Genomic DNA, 17,739 nt, shown 5'->3' with positions numbered 1-17,739 from the left:
ATTGGTACTCAGGTGTGTGCTACTCAGATGAGTAGATAGGGTTAATGAATTCAGTAGGTTTGGTGAGCTTCTTTCTGAACTAAAGCAAGATGAGGAGATTAAGACATTACCAGCAGACAGACCAAAAAAAAAAAAAGAAAGAATTGGCAGAGGGTCTCGGGAGGGTCTAATATACGTCACATAGAAGGACAGCTTGTTTTGGATAGGAGGGATTTATTGCTTGTGACCTCTTCTGGCCAACAAGATCAATCACGCCCGGAGCAGATAACTGGAACTTCCTGCCTTCCTAAACACAAATGGAAACCACAAGAATATGCCTAGGGAGGGCAAGGCCAAGACAAGGAGCATTTCACTTGGAAATCCACTGTATTCCAGTTGGCTGTCATCTCAAGCTTGATCCAAAAAGCAAAACATGAGTCATTAGGTCCCACCTGCAAAGCCTTCTTGCTCATATGATGCCTGAAGACCCAAGAGCATGAGATCTGCACATCCAGTGAGACCTCCAGGGAAGACTATAGGTTTTTACATGAAAGACAGGTGAATTGTGAGTCTTACATTTAGAGTGGCTGCTTGGCACACAGTCTGCAAACTGGGAGTAAACCAGGAAAAAGACAGTGTCTGGTCTCTTCTTGGATTCCTGTGGCTTAAAACTCTTCAGTATCACTTGACTGGAGAGCATCAATCTAGTAAGTGGCCAGCAAAGGGTGCCAGAGCAGATGCTGCCATACTGTGTTACCTGTGGTACCCCAGATGAGAGGTCATGACTTAAAAAAATTACCAAATAAGGAACAGAGGACTGCACATTAAAAATTGTACTGCCTGACTGGTTTGAGTTTGAATATGTCATGAAAACTCTCTTCCTCAATTTCCTATGTCTACAAAGATGTCTATAGTAGCTCATGGTTAATGATAAAATGTGAGATTTTGGTAAGTATTAATAAATTACCTTGAGAGTATTGGGTGAAAAATGTATTGTGACATCAAGTCACCACTTAAATGGCATTCTGAGTAATATGTCCAAAGTGCCACCAACCAGAAACCATTGTTGAGGATGTGATGTAGCTTCACAAATCTTTTAGATACTTTTGACTCTGACTGACCTGGATAAGAAACTACATTCCTTTTCTGAGTACAGGTCCTGAGGACCCAGTGTAGGATAGGCAAATTAAGTTGAAAATCAAATACGTTTGGCTTTGGAGTCATTCACTGCTCCAGATATGAGCACCACCAGTGATGGATGTTCATAACTGAAATGCCAACCTGTTGTGGCAATAAACACTGTTAGCAAAACTAATGAAGAAATTAATAACAATAGTTTAGATGACCAAAAGTGGAGGAATGGCTGATCTGCCTTTATTTCATGCACCAGTCCTCCTATATCTGTGGTGCTTTCCACATGTTATCCATACAGCCAATGTACCATGCAGGAAGCATAGTGGAAAAAACAATTTCTCCGTTTAATGGTCATTCAGGATTTGCACTTTTGACTCCAGCCAAACTGCTGGTATCCATACAGTCTGTAATGAACAGAAGAGATAAAACTTAAAGACCTACAGACAGAGGATGTCCGTTGATGAGAGTGAAGGACACTTTTTTTTTTTCCATTTATAAAACAGTGCAGAAATCACAGCAGTAGGAGCAGAAGCAGTAAAGAGTCAAATTCTGACTGGGTTTGGCTGTAGGGGCCCAAGGTACAAAAATTTGACTTGGTTCCACAAACTACCAGTGATTTATGAAAAGTAAAGCTGTGCTTTGCTATAGATAGAGGCTCTTGGAAAGTCCTGCATACATCCTCTCTGAATACGGAGCAGAGACAATGTGATGACAGGTCTTTCCAGGTTATTTCCTCTGTCACTGAGTCCTGTGCACACAGCTCCACCTGGGAGTTGTATTTTTCCCAAAGGAAGATATTAGGCATGTGAGTTTTGGAAAGAGATTTTTTGGCATGTGCAGGTATTGTCTTCTGTCACATACAAACCCCAAAACAGGAGACATTGAAACCAATGATCCTGGCCTTCTCTGGTGACCTCAGAATGGAGCCATTTCCTGAATGATGTCCTACCCAGCATCCTCAGGGATGACTGTCCTCATTCTTTTCCTCCAGTGCAGCGGTGTGAGAACTAGTCATGGACTTGGGCACAGACACACTAGGCTGCTTGAGAATGACTATTTCTCTTCAAAGTCAAAGGTTTTTATTTCTTATCACAGTTGTCTAGAAGTTTCCACATGTTAGCGGAGGATGAACTTTGCATTTGAGCTCCAATCCTGACTCTGCCAGTCTCCAAAATAATTTAGGTTTAACTGCTTATCATGTGAGGACTACAGTTTCATACGAAAAATCTTTTTTCCTGCTCTGTTTATTTCTTTAGCTGAATTTGGTGGAAAGTTTGTCTGAAGGCCCGATTAACTACCTCAGTGTGAGCACAGACCAGCTCGTCTTTGGAGCTCATCCATGCTCTGTACTCTGCAATATCTCATAGGTTTTCCTCTCTCAGTCACTTGTTTGAAAAGAACCAGGCCAATAAACAGGGGAGAGTAATTGTGATCCAGATATCAAGTGCTGCCTAAAAAAGAAACCTGGGGGAAGACATAGTAACTGTATTCAAATATGTAAAAGGCTGCTGCAAGGAGGAAAAGAACACTGTGCTTTCTGTGTCAGTAACAGAAAGAACAAGAAGTTATGGGTTTATAATCCAGAAAGAAAAATGTAAATTAGACATTGAAAATGTCTAACAGTGAAAAAGTGAAGCTCTGGAAAAGACTGGCATGGGCAGGTACTGAATTTCCATTCTTGGAGGTCTGGAGTGTTTCCAGACCATGTCATAAAACCAGGTAGGAGGAGATTCAGTCTGGAAACATGGGATGAATTAGATAACCTGCCTGCCAGACCTGATTTCTATTATTCCAGGGGAAAAAAAAGTTACTTTGGGCCTTTTCTCTCAGGCCATTTTTTGGTTTTAATCTCCATCCTGGAGATGGGAGATGAGTGGCTATGAAGAAGATAGGAGAGCTTCCCCAGCTATTCCTGTCGCTAAGAATGGCTATGTGAGGCAGCCTTGGAAACCTCCTCTCCAGGGGTTCCTAAGCACTGTCTGTATTACAGGGGATGACATTTCTCACCTCCAAAGAGTGTTTTGAGGAATAATAGAGGAATTCAATGTGATCCACATGATCCCGTCTAGATTCCACAGTGCTTTACAGAACTGTTGTATTATGCCCATTTAACAAGTGGGGAAACTGAGGCATGGACTGGCTACTGAACTCAGCTAATTTCAGATGGCCAGAGTCCACAGAAATGCTTGGACTGGAACTCATGCTGTTGTGGCACGCAGCATATTGTGCTGAACCATCAATGTACTTACGGCAGAGAAACACAGAAGTGAAGTCCAAAGGCCACAGCCACAGATGTATACGTGCAGTAGGTGTAAGGAGAGTGCTTCTGTTTCCAGTGTGAGACTGTCTTTCACTGACCCTGGTGTGATATGACCAGGCAGCCTAACCGACAACAATGCTTGCTTTTCAGCAGTTGAGGAGAAATAATGTGAAACTGTCAAATAGATCAGAAAATATAAATGAACTGTTAAGCCATTTCTATGAATTCTGGGTATTTCCCACTTGCTGGCAGTTAAATGGGATTTTGGAAGTGATAGAAGACAGATGGAAAATCCAGGAAGGCCAATACAAGCAAGTCTGATGCATTGTGTATTAAAAACATACTACATCTGTTGATTCACCAGATCAAAGGGAAGCTATAAAAGTAAAAACAAATCAAGGTGGAGGTAAAATCTTATAGAACTATTGATTTATGACTTTTCTTTGCCAGGAGAAATCTGAACTGTACACAGATTTTAGAAAAATTGTCAAAGCTCTGGGTAATCATTTTATAAGCCCCCTCTAAGATCCAACACTAGTGTCCTTAAGTGATTTCAATGTACTGGATGGGACCTCTCTCTGTTTCTATCAGGATGGATGGATTGGAATTGGCATAGTCAGAGAAGCCATGATGCAGAGTCAATTCTTGACTTCACTGAAACTGAGTAATAATCTGTCATTCAGCCTCCTTGGTCAAGACTTTTTCTGATGAGTTTGTTTCACATTCCAGATCCTCCAACTATAATTTACCTGTGTAGAAGTTGGGCCTATGAGAAAACCTTTCTCTGCCTCAACAGTACGGTCTTGTGCCTTGTCTATTCAAATGCACTCACGGGAAAGCTATAAAAGTAAAGCCAAATCAACATGGAAGTAGCATCCTAGAGTGCTATTTATTTATGATGCTTACTTTCATTCCTTTGCCTAGAGGAGTCTAGATTGTACACAGCACTTTAGAGTAAATGTCATAGCTAATCATTTTATAAACTCACAAGAACCCTAGTCCTGGCATTTCTATGGACTTTGACCTGTGGGAAGTCAGGTGAGTTAGGTAACCACTCCATGCCTCCATTTTCCTACTTGTTAAATGGACATAATCATATGTATCTGATTTTGTAAATCACTATGGGATCTGGATGTGAGGTGGACTGTGTTCAATGTTGCATACAGAAGTCACACTGCATTCCTCTAGTGCTGCTCAAAGCACTTTACAAAGGTGGAGAAGTGCCACTCCTCATTACTTAGATAGTGTTATAGGAACCCCTGGAGAGGAGCTTTCCAAAACTACCTACATCTTGTCATTGTGATCGGTATTGTTAATGGGGTATAGCACATAATAAAAATTATCCTAAAGCAGATGTCTATGTCTGGCCAGATGTATCCTACACTAATTTCCCCTGACAATCTTGATCTGATCTCCACTGAGCATAATGGGAGCCTAAAAAATAAGCTCAGATGCAGGTACTTGCATTGTGAACACCTAAACTGGAACTGAATCCACCCATCTTTTCTTTTCCCTGCCATACCACAGACTTCTTGGGCCCTCTTTGGCAAAGATTTGAGATCCCCACACACAGTATAATTAAGCAGCTCATTCCCACCAATTTTAATCAACACTTGATACAATAGAACTTCTGTGCCTCAGAGGAGTATTGGAAAAATCACTGCAAGAGCTGAAGCACTCAAAGATGTCAGCTGAGAATCTATTTTGGTGTTTTCAATAGCTAGTTAGGATAAGGGGGAAAGCCCTCAAAATCTGGGGAAGTTCAGGGCCAAATCTGACCTTTGGTCAGTCTCAGGTAAGGGTCCTTATGGAGTTCAGAGGGAATGAACAGTTAGCACACCAAAAGAGAGTAAGGTGGGATTTTGGCCACACAGAGAGACAACAAGGAATTTCCATATCCCTCAACTTTAAAAAAGGAACACAGCTAACAAGACAAGCAGAGGTTCCTTCAGGGTGACTCAGACCTAAATTATTGTCTTTCTCTGAAATGCCCTCTGAAAGGCACATCTCTCTTCACTGACTCAGGAAGGGCTCTCGGAGATTAGGGTGAGTTACATCTCAGGGATGCAGTTTGCATGACCACACTAGCAAATGTTGGATTTTGTCTCAATCAGTAAGACTGAAATTGCAGTGACTATACTGATAACACTTTGCTGAACATAAAGGCAGCTAAGGTGACTTGTTCAGATGTAGACATTACACATAAGATTCTTGTCAGATCAAGTGATCAATTAGGTCAATCCCACCTCACATGTCTACAGTACATCTGAACAAGTCGCCTCAAGAACTCTTTATAATCAACAGGAAGAAATCTGCCATACAATTCATCTAATCCTAGAGGAAATGTTTAAACAGGTCAAGTGAATCACACTTGCATTGACTGGCAGGATCTTAGGTATAGGATCTGCATTCTAGATGTCTAGACTTGGCTGGAATGAATACCATATGCTGGAATGAATACCATGTATATGTCTGAGGTTGTGTGTTCATTATTTACAGAAAGCAATTAACAGCCATACAGAGAATACCTGGCCTTTGAGTTCAGTGACCTCCAAACAGATGTGAGCACAGGAATTTTGCCTAAACATTTATATCCCTGATAGCATTGCAATGTTGGTTTCAGTTTAGAGTTAGAGTTCTTATTAAGTTCTTATTTTATCACTGGTGAGCTGAATCTTTAATCTCAGTATGTAACTATGCTAGCTGACCTGACTTCATGGTAATGCTGTGTGTGCTGTGCTGGGACATCTGTAAGACAATGGGAAAAACTTGGAATATTGTGGTTTTATCTCAACAGGTGATGTTTCTCCTCCTCCTTCTACTGTAGTTGGACATACGAAAACCTTAGCTAAAGTTACGTTCAATCCCAGTGTTGTTGAGCAAACCAGGATTGCCCGAAATGGCATTTTGGGAGACTTCATAATTAGATATGATGTCAACAGGGAGCTGAGTGTTGGGGATGTTCAGGTACTGTACACAACTCATCTTTTCTGTTTTATTAACTATACCTGAGATGGTTCAATTGTCTTGCATGCTCCAAATATCCTGGAAAATGTTTTCCAAGTGAAGGCTACTTCTCCATCTTGCAAGTTCTATCCAAAATAAAACCAGTCAGTTGGCAGCCACAAGATGGACTTAAAAACCACAAGTACCTACTTCATTGAGTTTCTTTTTTGTATCTGTTTTTCAGTTTCTCAGTATACTGGGTGTATACATCTGGATACAAGGCCAGTTCCCCAAATGCATGTTGTCGTTCTGATCCCCGGGTACCTACATTATATCCTTATTGCATTTGGAAGGAAACCCCAATGTCCACTATGGAAGGAGATGTGGAGATCTCCAGTAGCTCCCCCAGTCTGGGTAAACAGGGAGCCAGGATTAAGAGGGATACCAGGGAGCACTGACATCCTCCAATGTAGACACAGACACTGAAAGCAGGATTGGGTGTGCTCAACCAAATATCCTATAATGATGTGTGTGAAACATTGCATCATGATCTGCCTTTGATTCCTGACTTCCTTGCTCTTCCACAGATTCTTAATGGGTACTTCGTGCACTACTTTGCTCCCACAGATCTTCCTCCACTGCCAAAGAATGTTGTCTTTGTGCTTGACAGCAGTGCTTCCATGGTGGGAACGAAACTGAAACAGGTGAGGTCTTTGCATTTATTATAGACTGGTTTGCTGTAAGGTTGCAAAGAGCTTAGTTCAGACTTCGCCTCACCAAATGGGTTCTTCTGCAAAAGTTTGCTATGTCTGAGGTGAGAGGAGCCTCTGAAGAAACCTCAAGGCAAGATGATTTACCTGCAATTAGAAATTATCATGTTAGTAGGAATGGGATGGGAATAAGAAGTGCAGAGGACTTCTTCATCACTCTGTAAAAAAGATCGGTGCTGTCAAAACTGAGCTAGGATGCTGCAGATAGGATTGTCCTGGGCAGTTCTGTTCTGGGCAGCTTGAAGAGAGGCAGAATAGGGAGAATTCCCAGCAAAGTGCATTCAGCAGACCATTGTATCCAGCTTAACGGCAGACAAAAGATACTGTTGTCTTTAAATTACCTTGGCAAAACCCTTAGCAATGTATAACTCAACGGGTCCTGTTGAGAGAAAGGTCAATTTGTCTTGTCTGAGAATCTTTCAGCAGAAATCTCAGATATTTTTCCAAGGCACAGATCTTAACACGAGCCAACATACCAAGCTGAAGGGCACATTGCCAATGCTTAAAATTGATCTTTGACATGGAGGGTTCACACTGGTGCCTAAATGTTTTTGCTTCTTCAATTCTCTGAGCTGGACAGATGGAAACCATTTCCAGTTCAGGAGCCAAGTAGCTGGCTTGGAAGGGCACCATGCCTGGGGGAATATACTCTTTCTCTCAGCACAGTATTATCAGTCTAAACTAGAAGCAGAGAAGAATTAAGACTTCAGTTTGTTCTGAATGATTTGACAGATATATCTCAGGTCTGCACTCACACTGGAGAGGTAAGGCCGGTTTCCATCCTATATATCTGTGCAGAAAAGGAGAAACGTCCTTGTAGGGTTAGTATTGTTTCCTTCCATTTGAAGTCTTGCCTCACAGGCGTGAGATATGGAGAAGTTAATTGGCTTCTCTCTGTTGAATGGCCACATCTTTACCTTCTACTTTCTTACCATGGCCAAGCTAATTACAGTGGAAAGTGACACTTTTCACATAGGTTGACACCAATATGGGGCAATTTCCGCTTACTCTATGGATGGTGTCCTGTTGTAACCCTACTAGAATGCCTGAAGGCCAATGGCTTGAACTTGTATCTTGGCCATTTAAGAAGGTCTAATTAGTCCATTCAGACTCCTTGGTCAACTGCCTGGAACATGGTGATATTTCTGGAAAATATAGTTATTTGAGAGCCTTTTTTTTCCCTTGACAACCAACACGGGCTCAGATGTCCTTGACAAACACAGACCATGGTCATTCTCTGACAGTTCTCTGTCTTTGAACAAGGACATTGGGGGTATATATGCCTTTCTCTCTCTGCTGAAAACATTACTGTCTGGTTTCGATGGTGATCATAAATCTTAATTTAGAAGCTGTGTCCCTTATTAAATCAAATTATCTCCACTGTAAGCTAAAATGGAGTATGACTTTTATGGCTCCTGATTACCTTCCCCAGTGACTGGAGCAGCAAATACAGTTGTCAACAAACATACCTAGTACACTGCTGAATCAGGTCTTGAATGAAGATGCCTTTGAATCTTTACAAATTCCTGCGGGCAGAGCCTGGCTCTTGGCTTTCTGTTATCCTTCTGCTGAAAAATGTCTGCCTTGCCTCGCGGAATAAACAGATACTGTACAAATGCACCCAGTCCTGCATGCTGAAAGAAGGCAGTCAGCGATACAGTGCTGAAACAGGGAGATTAAGACTCTGAGGGGCTGCGGTGCTAGTGTGAGCTGCGCAAGTAGTGCCTTGGGTCAGCAGATTAACCTTGTACTATGAAAGCTTTTATCCTCCTTCTGAGCGTATTAGTGTTTCTTTTTCATGTACTTACTAGAAACAACATGGCCAGGGATTAACCCTTGAAGGTCTACTTCATAGCCTAGCCAGCTCTACTGCCATACATACATAAATCTCAGGCCAATTAGGTACAAACAAGTGCCTCTTGAGCCTGAAGTGAGAAGTGTCTAGCCAGAACCTTTGTTGAAGATGTACCGAATTTTTTGCCCTGTTATCTCATATATACTCTTTTTATGGAGAACCACTGGTATGTTATGGAGGAATACTATGTGCAGGAAGCACTTATCTTCCTCCGATTTCAACTGCTCCAGAAAATAGAACTTCACAGAATTATGACCTAAATCATAAAAACCCCACACAGATTAGTCAAGGAAAGACCAAAATCTAGGACTGGCTGAATAATATGCCTCTTTTGGTACACTAAGAAAGTGTGATCAGTTACAGCTATGGCCCCTGTCTGCTCAGTGGCCTTTTTACCCAACTGTTGTTGTTATTAAGATGTTTGTTAAATTACAGACACGTCCCCTGCTGGCAGGATACATCTGAGCAGAAGGAATGCCTCCTTTTCTTCTTTTCTCTCGGACTCTTGCAGCTGTGGTGACCTATGGTGGTGTGTAGAGAGCTGGGAATTCCCATGGGACTGTCTTCATTTCTCTCTACAGAGTCACATGCAAGTCAGCAAAAATACAGTCAGCATTTTTAAAGAGTGGTCTTTCAGGTCAGCTGCAGTAACTATGGCAAAGGACGGTTTTTAGGATTGTAGAAGCAAGGATGAGAAACATCAGCTGTGCACCCTTTCCTATAGTAACTCGAGGAGCTTTTGTACTCTTCAGTCACCTGCCTTCATGAAGTTAATGTCATCATGCATCCTGCAGTTCCCACAATCTAATTGTGAGTCATTTCTCTTTTCCTCTCCCAAGGTTTTCCTTTTCCTACATGAATTTTTATCTATTTGTGCCATCCCTTTCTTCCTAAGATATCTCAGTCTTTGAAGGAACAAGATGTCCAGACCCAGTTGAAAACACATATAGTGAGACTGGTTGATCGGCTTAAATCAAATCATTAAGACCCTTGAGACATTCCCCTCACATCACTGAGACACATATTAGCTTTGTGGGGAAGCTCAGCTAACGTGCATGTTCCTCCTGCAGTTTTCACAGCCTCTGAACTCTGGTGATGTCGAGCAGACTCAGATGTGTTACAGCAGTCCACCTCCACTGAGAATCTGGGCCTTTGTGACAGTCACCTTCTAACATTGTCAGGGAGATAAAGTTTGGGAAGAGAAAACTCTTGAGCATGATGATAAAAAAATTCTTCATGTCTTCAAGACTTTGCACGTCATTACTGCTGTCCCACTGGGAAGGAGAACACTGTTTTTGTCCTCATGAGCTTTGTTCCTTCATTTGCAAAGAGACAGTAAGCTCTGTGCATATCAGTTGCTTTTAACAGGAGCCAGAAGAGCCTGGGAAACAGGTTATATCTGCAAAGTTTACTGGGAAGCAAAATGGTTTGCCCTTTGAGCAGTCTGACCTGCTGATTTTTATGGTACCTTTGGCCACATAGAGGGGGACATAGCGGTTTTACATTGGTATAACCAGGAGAAAGAGGGGCCGGTTATGGGTTCACCACTTTGTGATTACCATGATTATCCCCAGCTTCACTAAACATGGTGAAAAAGGACTTTTATCTGCCTGCAATTCAGTGTTATAGAACAAGCGTGTTCCAAGCTATGAATGTGTCCTCAAGAGGATGGATTTGCAGATATTTTGCAGACATGAGGTAAAATGTAGTTGTTTCAACCACAGATACATTTCACCTTACCTTTCCCACAGGCAATAAATGCCCACACACTCAGCTAAACAGTTGGCTACACCGCAAGCCTGGCAAATTGTCAATGGTAGTGTGCCAGACCGTAATTTTCTTTGAGGTTAATTGCTCTAGGAGGAACTCAACTGAAACTGGGACCTGCTGCGTATTTGCAAGTGCTTCAGTTTATTTGGCTGCATTCATCCAAGGGACACTGTTGGTGCCCTTGATCTGTGACCCACACTGTCTGAGCCCTTCTGAGGGCCCGCGTGCCTTCTATACACATATCCCTAAACCTCTGTGCCTCAGCACACAGACTCCTTCTGAGTAGTTTCAGGGTGGTGAGAAAGCAGAGAAGCACCTGAATGCTTGATGTTCTCACTCCAAACTGCACTGACTTCTGCTGGTTGCTGCAGAGCTGGCCATGTGCCTGTTGACTATTTGTCCAAATAATGGCTGCTGCCCAGGAGAACTGCCTTAAATCACCAGGGGACTCTGGAAAAAATGCTAATTCTAATTACAGCCTTTAGTGAGTTTATAGCTACTGTGAAGGGGAAAGATTTGTCAGCTTTTCCATTTCTGTTGGAAAGCAACAACCTGACTGAATGCAGAAGAACTGTATGCAGTGCCTCCAGCACTGACAACTTCATGCAGCTGCCTCCTACTTGAGAATACACAACAGCTGTGTCACCTCAGTTGTCTCTGTAAGTGTGAATAAGGAATATAGGAACTACTGCAGTAAACAAGATGTCAGATCCATACAGACCTTAATTGCCCAGCTTCCAAGAAAGGTGCAAGTACCTCTCATGCAGCAAAATAATCTGCCTTCCCCAAACCCTAAAATTTATAAATAATGACAGGGTCATAAAGAGAAACAAATAACCTTCACAGCAAGATGCCCTCAGATGTTCAGGACGGGGAGCATCTGCTTCTGGTCTCAGGACTAACAGCCAGCATGTCGCCAGCTGATTTACTCCATGCTGAGGCAGTAGAAGTAGAGACGGAGTTTCCCCAGGAAGACCCCAGCCCACCTATAAATGGCAAGTCCCTTAATTGGGTTCAGACTAAATAGGATGCAACGGCAACTGCAGAGTTTGGCATGAAAATGCTGCTGAGGCTTGAACTGAAACCCTATGAAGACACTGAGAGTTCTCCCAAGGGTTTCAATGAGAACTTTGCTGAATTCATCAAAGGATGAGCTGAAAACAGGGGCTACTAAAGTGACAGACACAGCCCAGTGATCACCAGACAAGTCCATAGTGAAAAGGAAGGGGCAAAATCAAGCTGGGAAGTCAGTCCATGGATGAGGGTCATTGAGATCTATGACCAGGCATAGCTGTGACAGAGCTAGAAACAGCTACAATTTAGCTCTTGGTCTGAGACTCAGACTGGGACTGAGGGCCCAGGCTGGAGCTTAAATGAGCAGGAGTGTGGGTGAAGGCCTCAGGTGGGGCTGGTAAGAGCCATTAAAGCCTATTAGTATGCTTAAGGCCCTGGCATACACATGCAAGTCTATGAAACTATAGATCTGGGTTTCTTTAATAGTCCTTTCCAAGCTGGAATTGTGTTTTTCCAGTTGCTGGAGCAATACCTGGAAGGCAGAGCAGGCTTCTATTCATGTTTTCATCGTGGATCTGTTGTGTGAACCTAGGTAGGTTGTTTTCTTTGTCTGTGCTTGTCTCTGCAGAGTCTTGTCTCTTTAGCTGGCAAACCCATGGCTGGGCTTCTGGCTGTACAAGATCTCCCAAGTCTAAAAGATACCTGATCTTTGCCAAGACTTAAGCTGTTAGTCTAACGCTGCTTGCAACAATGCCACTATTTCTAAGTAAATATCCCTTCACCCTAACATGGGGCGTGTACTACACATTGCTCAGCTGGGACAGTCTGTTTCCTCTCTGAAGAGCAGTTGAAGCTTAGAAGTGGTCATGGGACCTTGTATGGAAGCCTGCTGGAGTGAGGTCTTCCATGTTATATTACTGTATGAAGTCATCAAACGGTGTTCGCAGGCAGCTCTGACTCTGAGGTCCACAGGATGTAATTTGAGATCCCTTAGGAATGAGGGATATGACACTACCTGTGTCATGAGGAGAGGGCTTTTGCTTGAATAGTTACCCCTGATGTAGTGACTTCTCCAAAACATCTGCTCTCTTCTCTGCAGAGTTTTGGGCAAAGCCTTGGCCTGTGCTCCTGTCTGAGGCAGTAGCTTGGGATGGAAGTGGGCAGGGGAAGGGTTGGAGGCAGGGATGCGCAGGAGGGAGTGGGGATCCTGGAGATGCTGAGGGGATTTGGAAATGGGGAAAAGGAGAAGGGGAGCAGGTGTTGGAGGATGGTAAGGACCCTGTGGGAGACTCTTAGGTGGTAAAACAGGCAAGTTTGCTTTTTTTAAAGAACAATTTAGTGCTCTTGTATTGCTTAATGCTAACCCTGAGCAAAAGTGCTGGGTCTTTGCTCCAACCAACCATTGTCACCATCCCTCACTCACTGGAGATGAAAATGGGGAAGTTGCATCTAAAAGTAAGAAGTATCATAGTTCAAGAAAAAAGAGCCAGGGCTATGAGAGGAGGTGGCTACAGAGTCACAGCCTCTGCAGAGGGATAACAGATACTTCATCTCTGTGGAAGTACAACCTTCCTTTTCACAGAGAAATAACACTTCCTCCCTGAGTAGGAATGGTGCAATCTCTTCTTGGTGAAATAGCACAGATCTTCTCTCCATGGAGAGGAAACACATCTCCATGAAGGAGCAATGCATCTCTCCTAGCAGGTTACACACACAGGTAGGATGTTCTGAGAAAGGGCTAGAAAGCTTCAAACCTTCCAGCTGCTGAGGCACCCACTGTGAGAGTGTCTACATGATGAAGAATGGAGGCTAATCAACATGAAAAGCATAGCAACCTGTGTCGCAGCCCAACTCTTGCTGCATAACATAGCAGCTAATGGTTGCTGAAATCGAGGGGATGTGCTGTGGGCAGTCTCTTGGGCATATCAACTCTTCGCAGCACCGTGTTGGCAGCTGATCTGTGTGACAGAGAATGAAAGTTCCAAGTTGTTGGAACAAGTTTCATGCACTAGGACTAACTCCATCTTCTGAGAATGGGCAGAGGGAGAGATGTCAAGCTCTGCACTGAGGGCGTGGGGCACTTTTCCCTTGGTGTTGACTTTTTTGCTGCTAGCTCCATGGAAAATTTTTGTCATGCTGACAGGGTGGGTGTTTGAGTGTCCCACTGCCATGTTATGGGATGTGATCCTGATGTGATCCCACTTAAAATGAGTTAAGCACAAGACAAGAATGTGGCCTTCATACACTGCTGTGTCAGTCTGGCTGTCTGGCCAGGTAGCCCTGTTGTTTCCAGTGGGGTTATTTCAGTATGGCACTGTGGGGCAGCCTTTAAACTTCTCCATTTGACTTATTGTACAGAAATAAGTCAAAATTACTGCTCCAAATGTAATCCATACGCCACTGTTGATAAATGCTTCAACTAATGATGCTTGCTGCTGCTAAGAGCTTGCCTCCTTAAAACTTTGTACAAGCATTTATTTATATCCTCAACACCGCAATGAGATTGCAAAGACTTAGCATTTACTCTGTCCTCTGGGCACATGAAACTCCAGTTTCTGAGAAATCAGATCACCTCATGGTTTTTCATGTATTTATCCTCACCATGTTGTTGGGTACTAGAGAAGTGAGTTACCCCAACTGACAGCTAAACTTGTCCACATCCCTGAAGACAGTTTTATCTTCCATTGAGCAGAAATCCAGTGCTTAAATGCCCTGGATGAATGTCGTGGTTTAGCCCCAGCCAGCAACTAAGCACCACGCAGCCGCTCGCTCACTCCCCCTACCCCGATGGGATGGGGGAGAGAATCGGAGGAGTAAGAGTGAGAAACACTCCTGGGTTGAGATAAGAACAGTTTAATAATTGAAATAAAGTAAAATAGTAATGCTAATAGTAACAGTATAATAATGATAATAATAATAATGATACACGAAGCAAGTGATGCACAATGCAATTGCTCACCACCCGCCGACCGATACCCAGACAGTTCCCGAGCAGCGATCGCTGCTCCCCGGCCACCCCCCCCCAGTTTATATACTGAGCATGACGTCATATGGTATGGAATAGCTCTTTGGTCAGCTTGGATCAACTCTTCTGGCTGTCTCCCCTCCCAGTTTCTTGTGCGCCTGGCAGAGCATGGGAAGCTGAAAAAGTCCTTGACTAGCATAAGCAGTACTCAGCAACAACTAAAAACATCAGCATGTTATCAACATTCTTCTCCTACTAAATCCAAAACACAGCACTATGCCTGCTGCTAGGAAGAAAATTAACTCTATCCCAGCCGAAACCAGGACAGTATCCACCCCTTATTCTATACCATCTACGTCATGCACAGGCCCTCCCCTTTCCAATGTGTTCTAATTCATCACCACCGCTTTCCCTATCTTGATATACACACAGATATCATTCCCTTCGTCTAGGGCCCATCCCTCTAAAATGTCCATTGAGTTCATTTAGCCCATGACTTTGGGTTCCATCTGTTATCACAGTCTTTCAGAGCAGGAGAGGTGGTGTGCAGTGTTGGACTGTTGCATGCTGAAGTCAGTTCTCATTCCAACATGGTTTCATCAAAGTTCATTTTCATTAAGCTGGGCAATTCTTACTGCAATACCATTGATGCGGCATATAGCAATCATAATATATAACTCTATCCCAGCCGAAACCAGGACAATGAATGTGGAGCTAAGTGATTTACTTAGTGTTAAGTAGAAAATCTTTTTCAGAAAATGCAATAGAAACAGTTGCTCTAAATGATGGAGTATTTCTTTGCAGACCAGGAATCTACAAAGCAGCCTTTTTTAAGGCCATACAGGGAGTCAGCAATGTCCAAGTTACTAGCAAGGGATCGGTGATGTTCAGGCGGGAGAGACTGGACCATGGACTGCAGACAGACCTTTATTGTCCGGAGCTCTACAACCAAACTGCCTCCCGTCACAGGCCAGTGTCAATGTAAAACAAAATGCTTGTTGTCCAGAATTGTGAAGGAGTTTTCCTTGGTTATGCGATCAGCGTCTGCCAGGAAGAACGCACAAAGATACATTGACAGGGAGAGGGTTAGTTGCAGTCCCTGAACTGCATGACCCTCCCTGCAGAAGAAGAAAGGGCAGATTGTCCTCCCCAAGAGGGGGATGGATGAAGGTAAAAAAAAAAAAAAAATCTGAGGTTACACTTCTGGGTTAAAATCCATTTTTGGTACAGAAGTCCCTGTTGCTGGCAACTGGCATGTGATCTGCATTATGTGGGCAGAAAGGAAACTGGGACATAGAGGAAAGCAAAACTCACAAGATGTGGCTTCAAACCTCAGCAGGAATGACGCTGTCCAAAGCTTTTCTTTCTCTGTACCTCAGCTCCTCACTGTAAAATGGCAGTGGAGCTCACACCACCTTTCCCTTGGCTATTGGATCCCAAACCAGGCCTATGGCAGTACGTTGTCTGACCTTGATAGCACCATTTCAGGTGCAACTTTGATGCCAGCCTTTCCTTAAGTCACAGTATTAATCTCCCTGACAGACTATGGGCAGATTTGACCAGATATTGCATTATATCTTGGAAAAGTGAGCTCTGGGCCTTTTTATCAGCTACCTATGCATGTTTGGAAAGGGAAAGATATGAACCAAAGCACAGAGGATATTGAAGGCGAGTAGGGAGCTCTTCTGTTTTTTCTCCCTGTGCTTCCTTGCACTGTTTTGCCAAGCAACATATTTACTTGTACTTGTCTCCTTCTCGCTGTAGGAGATCCAGTTTCTGAGCCCTTCTCTGCACTGTTGTACTCTCAGACAAGTTACTGGACAGAGCTGTGGGTTCCTAACTCCCTTTGAGCTTACATCTTGTGCCTTAGCTCCTTTCTTTTCAGATATGGTCTCTCACAGGGGATCTGGAAGGACAAAGTAAAGCTTACTGAAATTTCGTCTTCTAGTTGTGGCATCCTTCAGTATATGAATCATAGAATCATAGAATCATAGAATCATCTAGGTTGGAAAAGACCTTTAAGATCATCCAGTCCAACCATTAACCTACACTACCAAGCCCACTCTAGACTAATCAAGGGTAGACCAGACTAAACCATATCCCGAAGTGCCACATCTACCCGTTTTTTAAACGCCTCCAGGGATGGTGACTCCACCACCTCTCTGGGCAGCCTGTTCCAATGCCTGACCACCCTTTCCGTAAAGAAATTTTTCCTAATTTCCAGTCGAAACCTCCCCTGGCGCAGCTTAAGCCCATTTCCTCTTGTCCTATCGCTAGCTACTTGGGAGAAGAGACCAACACCCACCTCACTACAACCTCCTTTCAGGTAGTTGTAGAGAGCGATAAGGTCTCCCCTCAGCCTCCTCTTTTCCAGGCTAAACAACCCCAGTTCCCTCAGCCGCTCCTCATAAGGCCTGTGCTCCAGACCCTTCACCAGCTTCGTTGCCCGCCTCTGAACACGCTCCAGCACCTCAATGTCTTTCTTGTAGTGAGGGGCCCAAAACTGGACACAGTATTCCAGGTGCGGCCTCACCAGCGCCGAGTACAGGGGGACAATCACCTCCCTGCTCCTGCTGGCCACAGCATTCCTGATACAAGCCAGGATGCTGTTGGCCTTCTTGGCCACCTGGGCACACTGCTGGCTCATGTTCAGCCGGCTATCTACTAACACCCCCAGGTCCTTTTCGGCCAGGCAGCTTTCCAGCCACTCCTCCCCAAGCCTGTAGCGTTGCATGGGGTTGTTGTGACCGAAGTGCAGGACCCGGCACTTGGCCTTATTGAACCTCATACAGTTGGCCACGGCCCATCGATCCAGTCTGTCCAGGTCCCTCTGCAGGGCCATCCTACCCTCGAGCAGATCGACACTCCCACCCAATTTGGTGTCGTCTGCAAACTTACTGAGGGTGCACTCGATCCCCTCATCCAGATCATTGATAAAGATATTGAACAAGACTGGCCCTAAAACAGAGCCCTGGGGAACACCGCTCGTGACCGGCCGCCAACTGGACTTAACACCATTTATCACTACTCTCTGGGCTCGGCCACC

The 17,739-nt window shown here is 43.9% G+C and overlaps 1 protein-coding gene across 1 annotated transcript in view; it reads left to right on the top strand.

Moving 5' to 3' along the window:
* Window positions 1–17,739, top strand: part of ITIH5 (inter-alpha-trypsin inhibitor heavy chain 5) — a 49,808-nt gene that overhangs the window by 13,519 nt on the left and 18,550 nt on the right. The window contains exons 6-7 of the mRNA XM_075720562.1: window positions 6,171–6,340; window positions 6,907–7,023. Coding sequence (XP_075576677.1) covers window positions 6,171–6,340; window positions 6,907–7,023 — 287 coding nt within the window. The remainder of the gene's footprint in view (window positions 1–6,170; window positions 6,341–6,906; window positions 7,024–17,739) is intronic.

The sequence above is a fragment of the Pelecanus crispus genome, chromosome 1, assembly GCF_030463565.1.
Source record: "Pelecanus crispus isolate bPelCri1 chromosome 1, bPelCri1.pri, whole genome shotgun sequence".
Classification (NCBI taxonomy): Eukaryota; Metazoa; Chordata; class Aves; order Pelecaniformes; family Pelecanidae; genus Pelecanus; species Pelecanus crispus.
The sequence above is the reverse complement of the archived record's forward strand: the minus strand, read 5'-3'. Positions and strand labels throughout refer to the sequence as shown.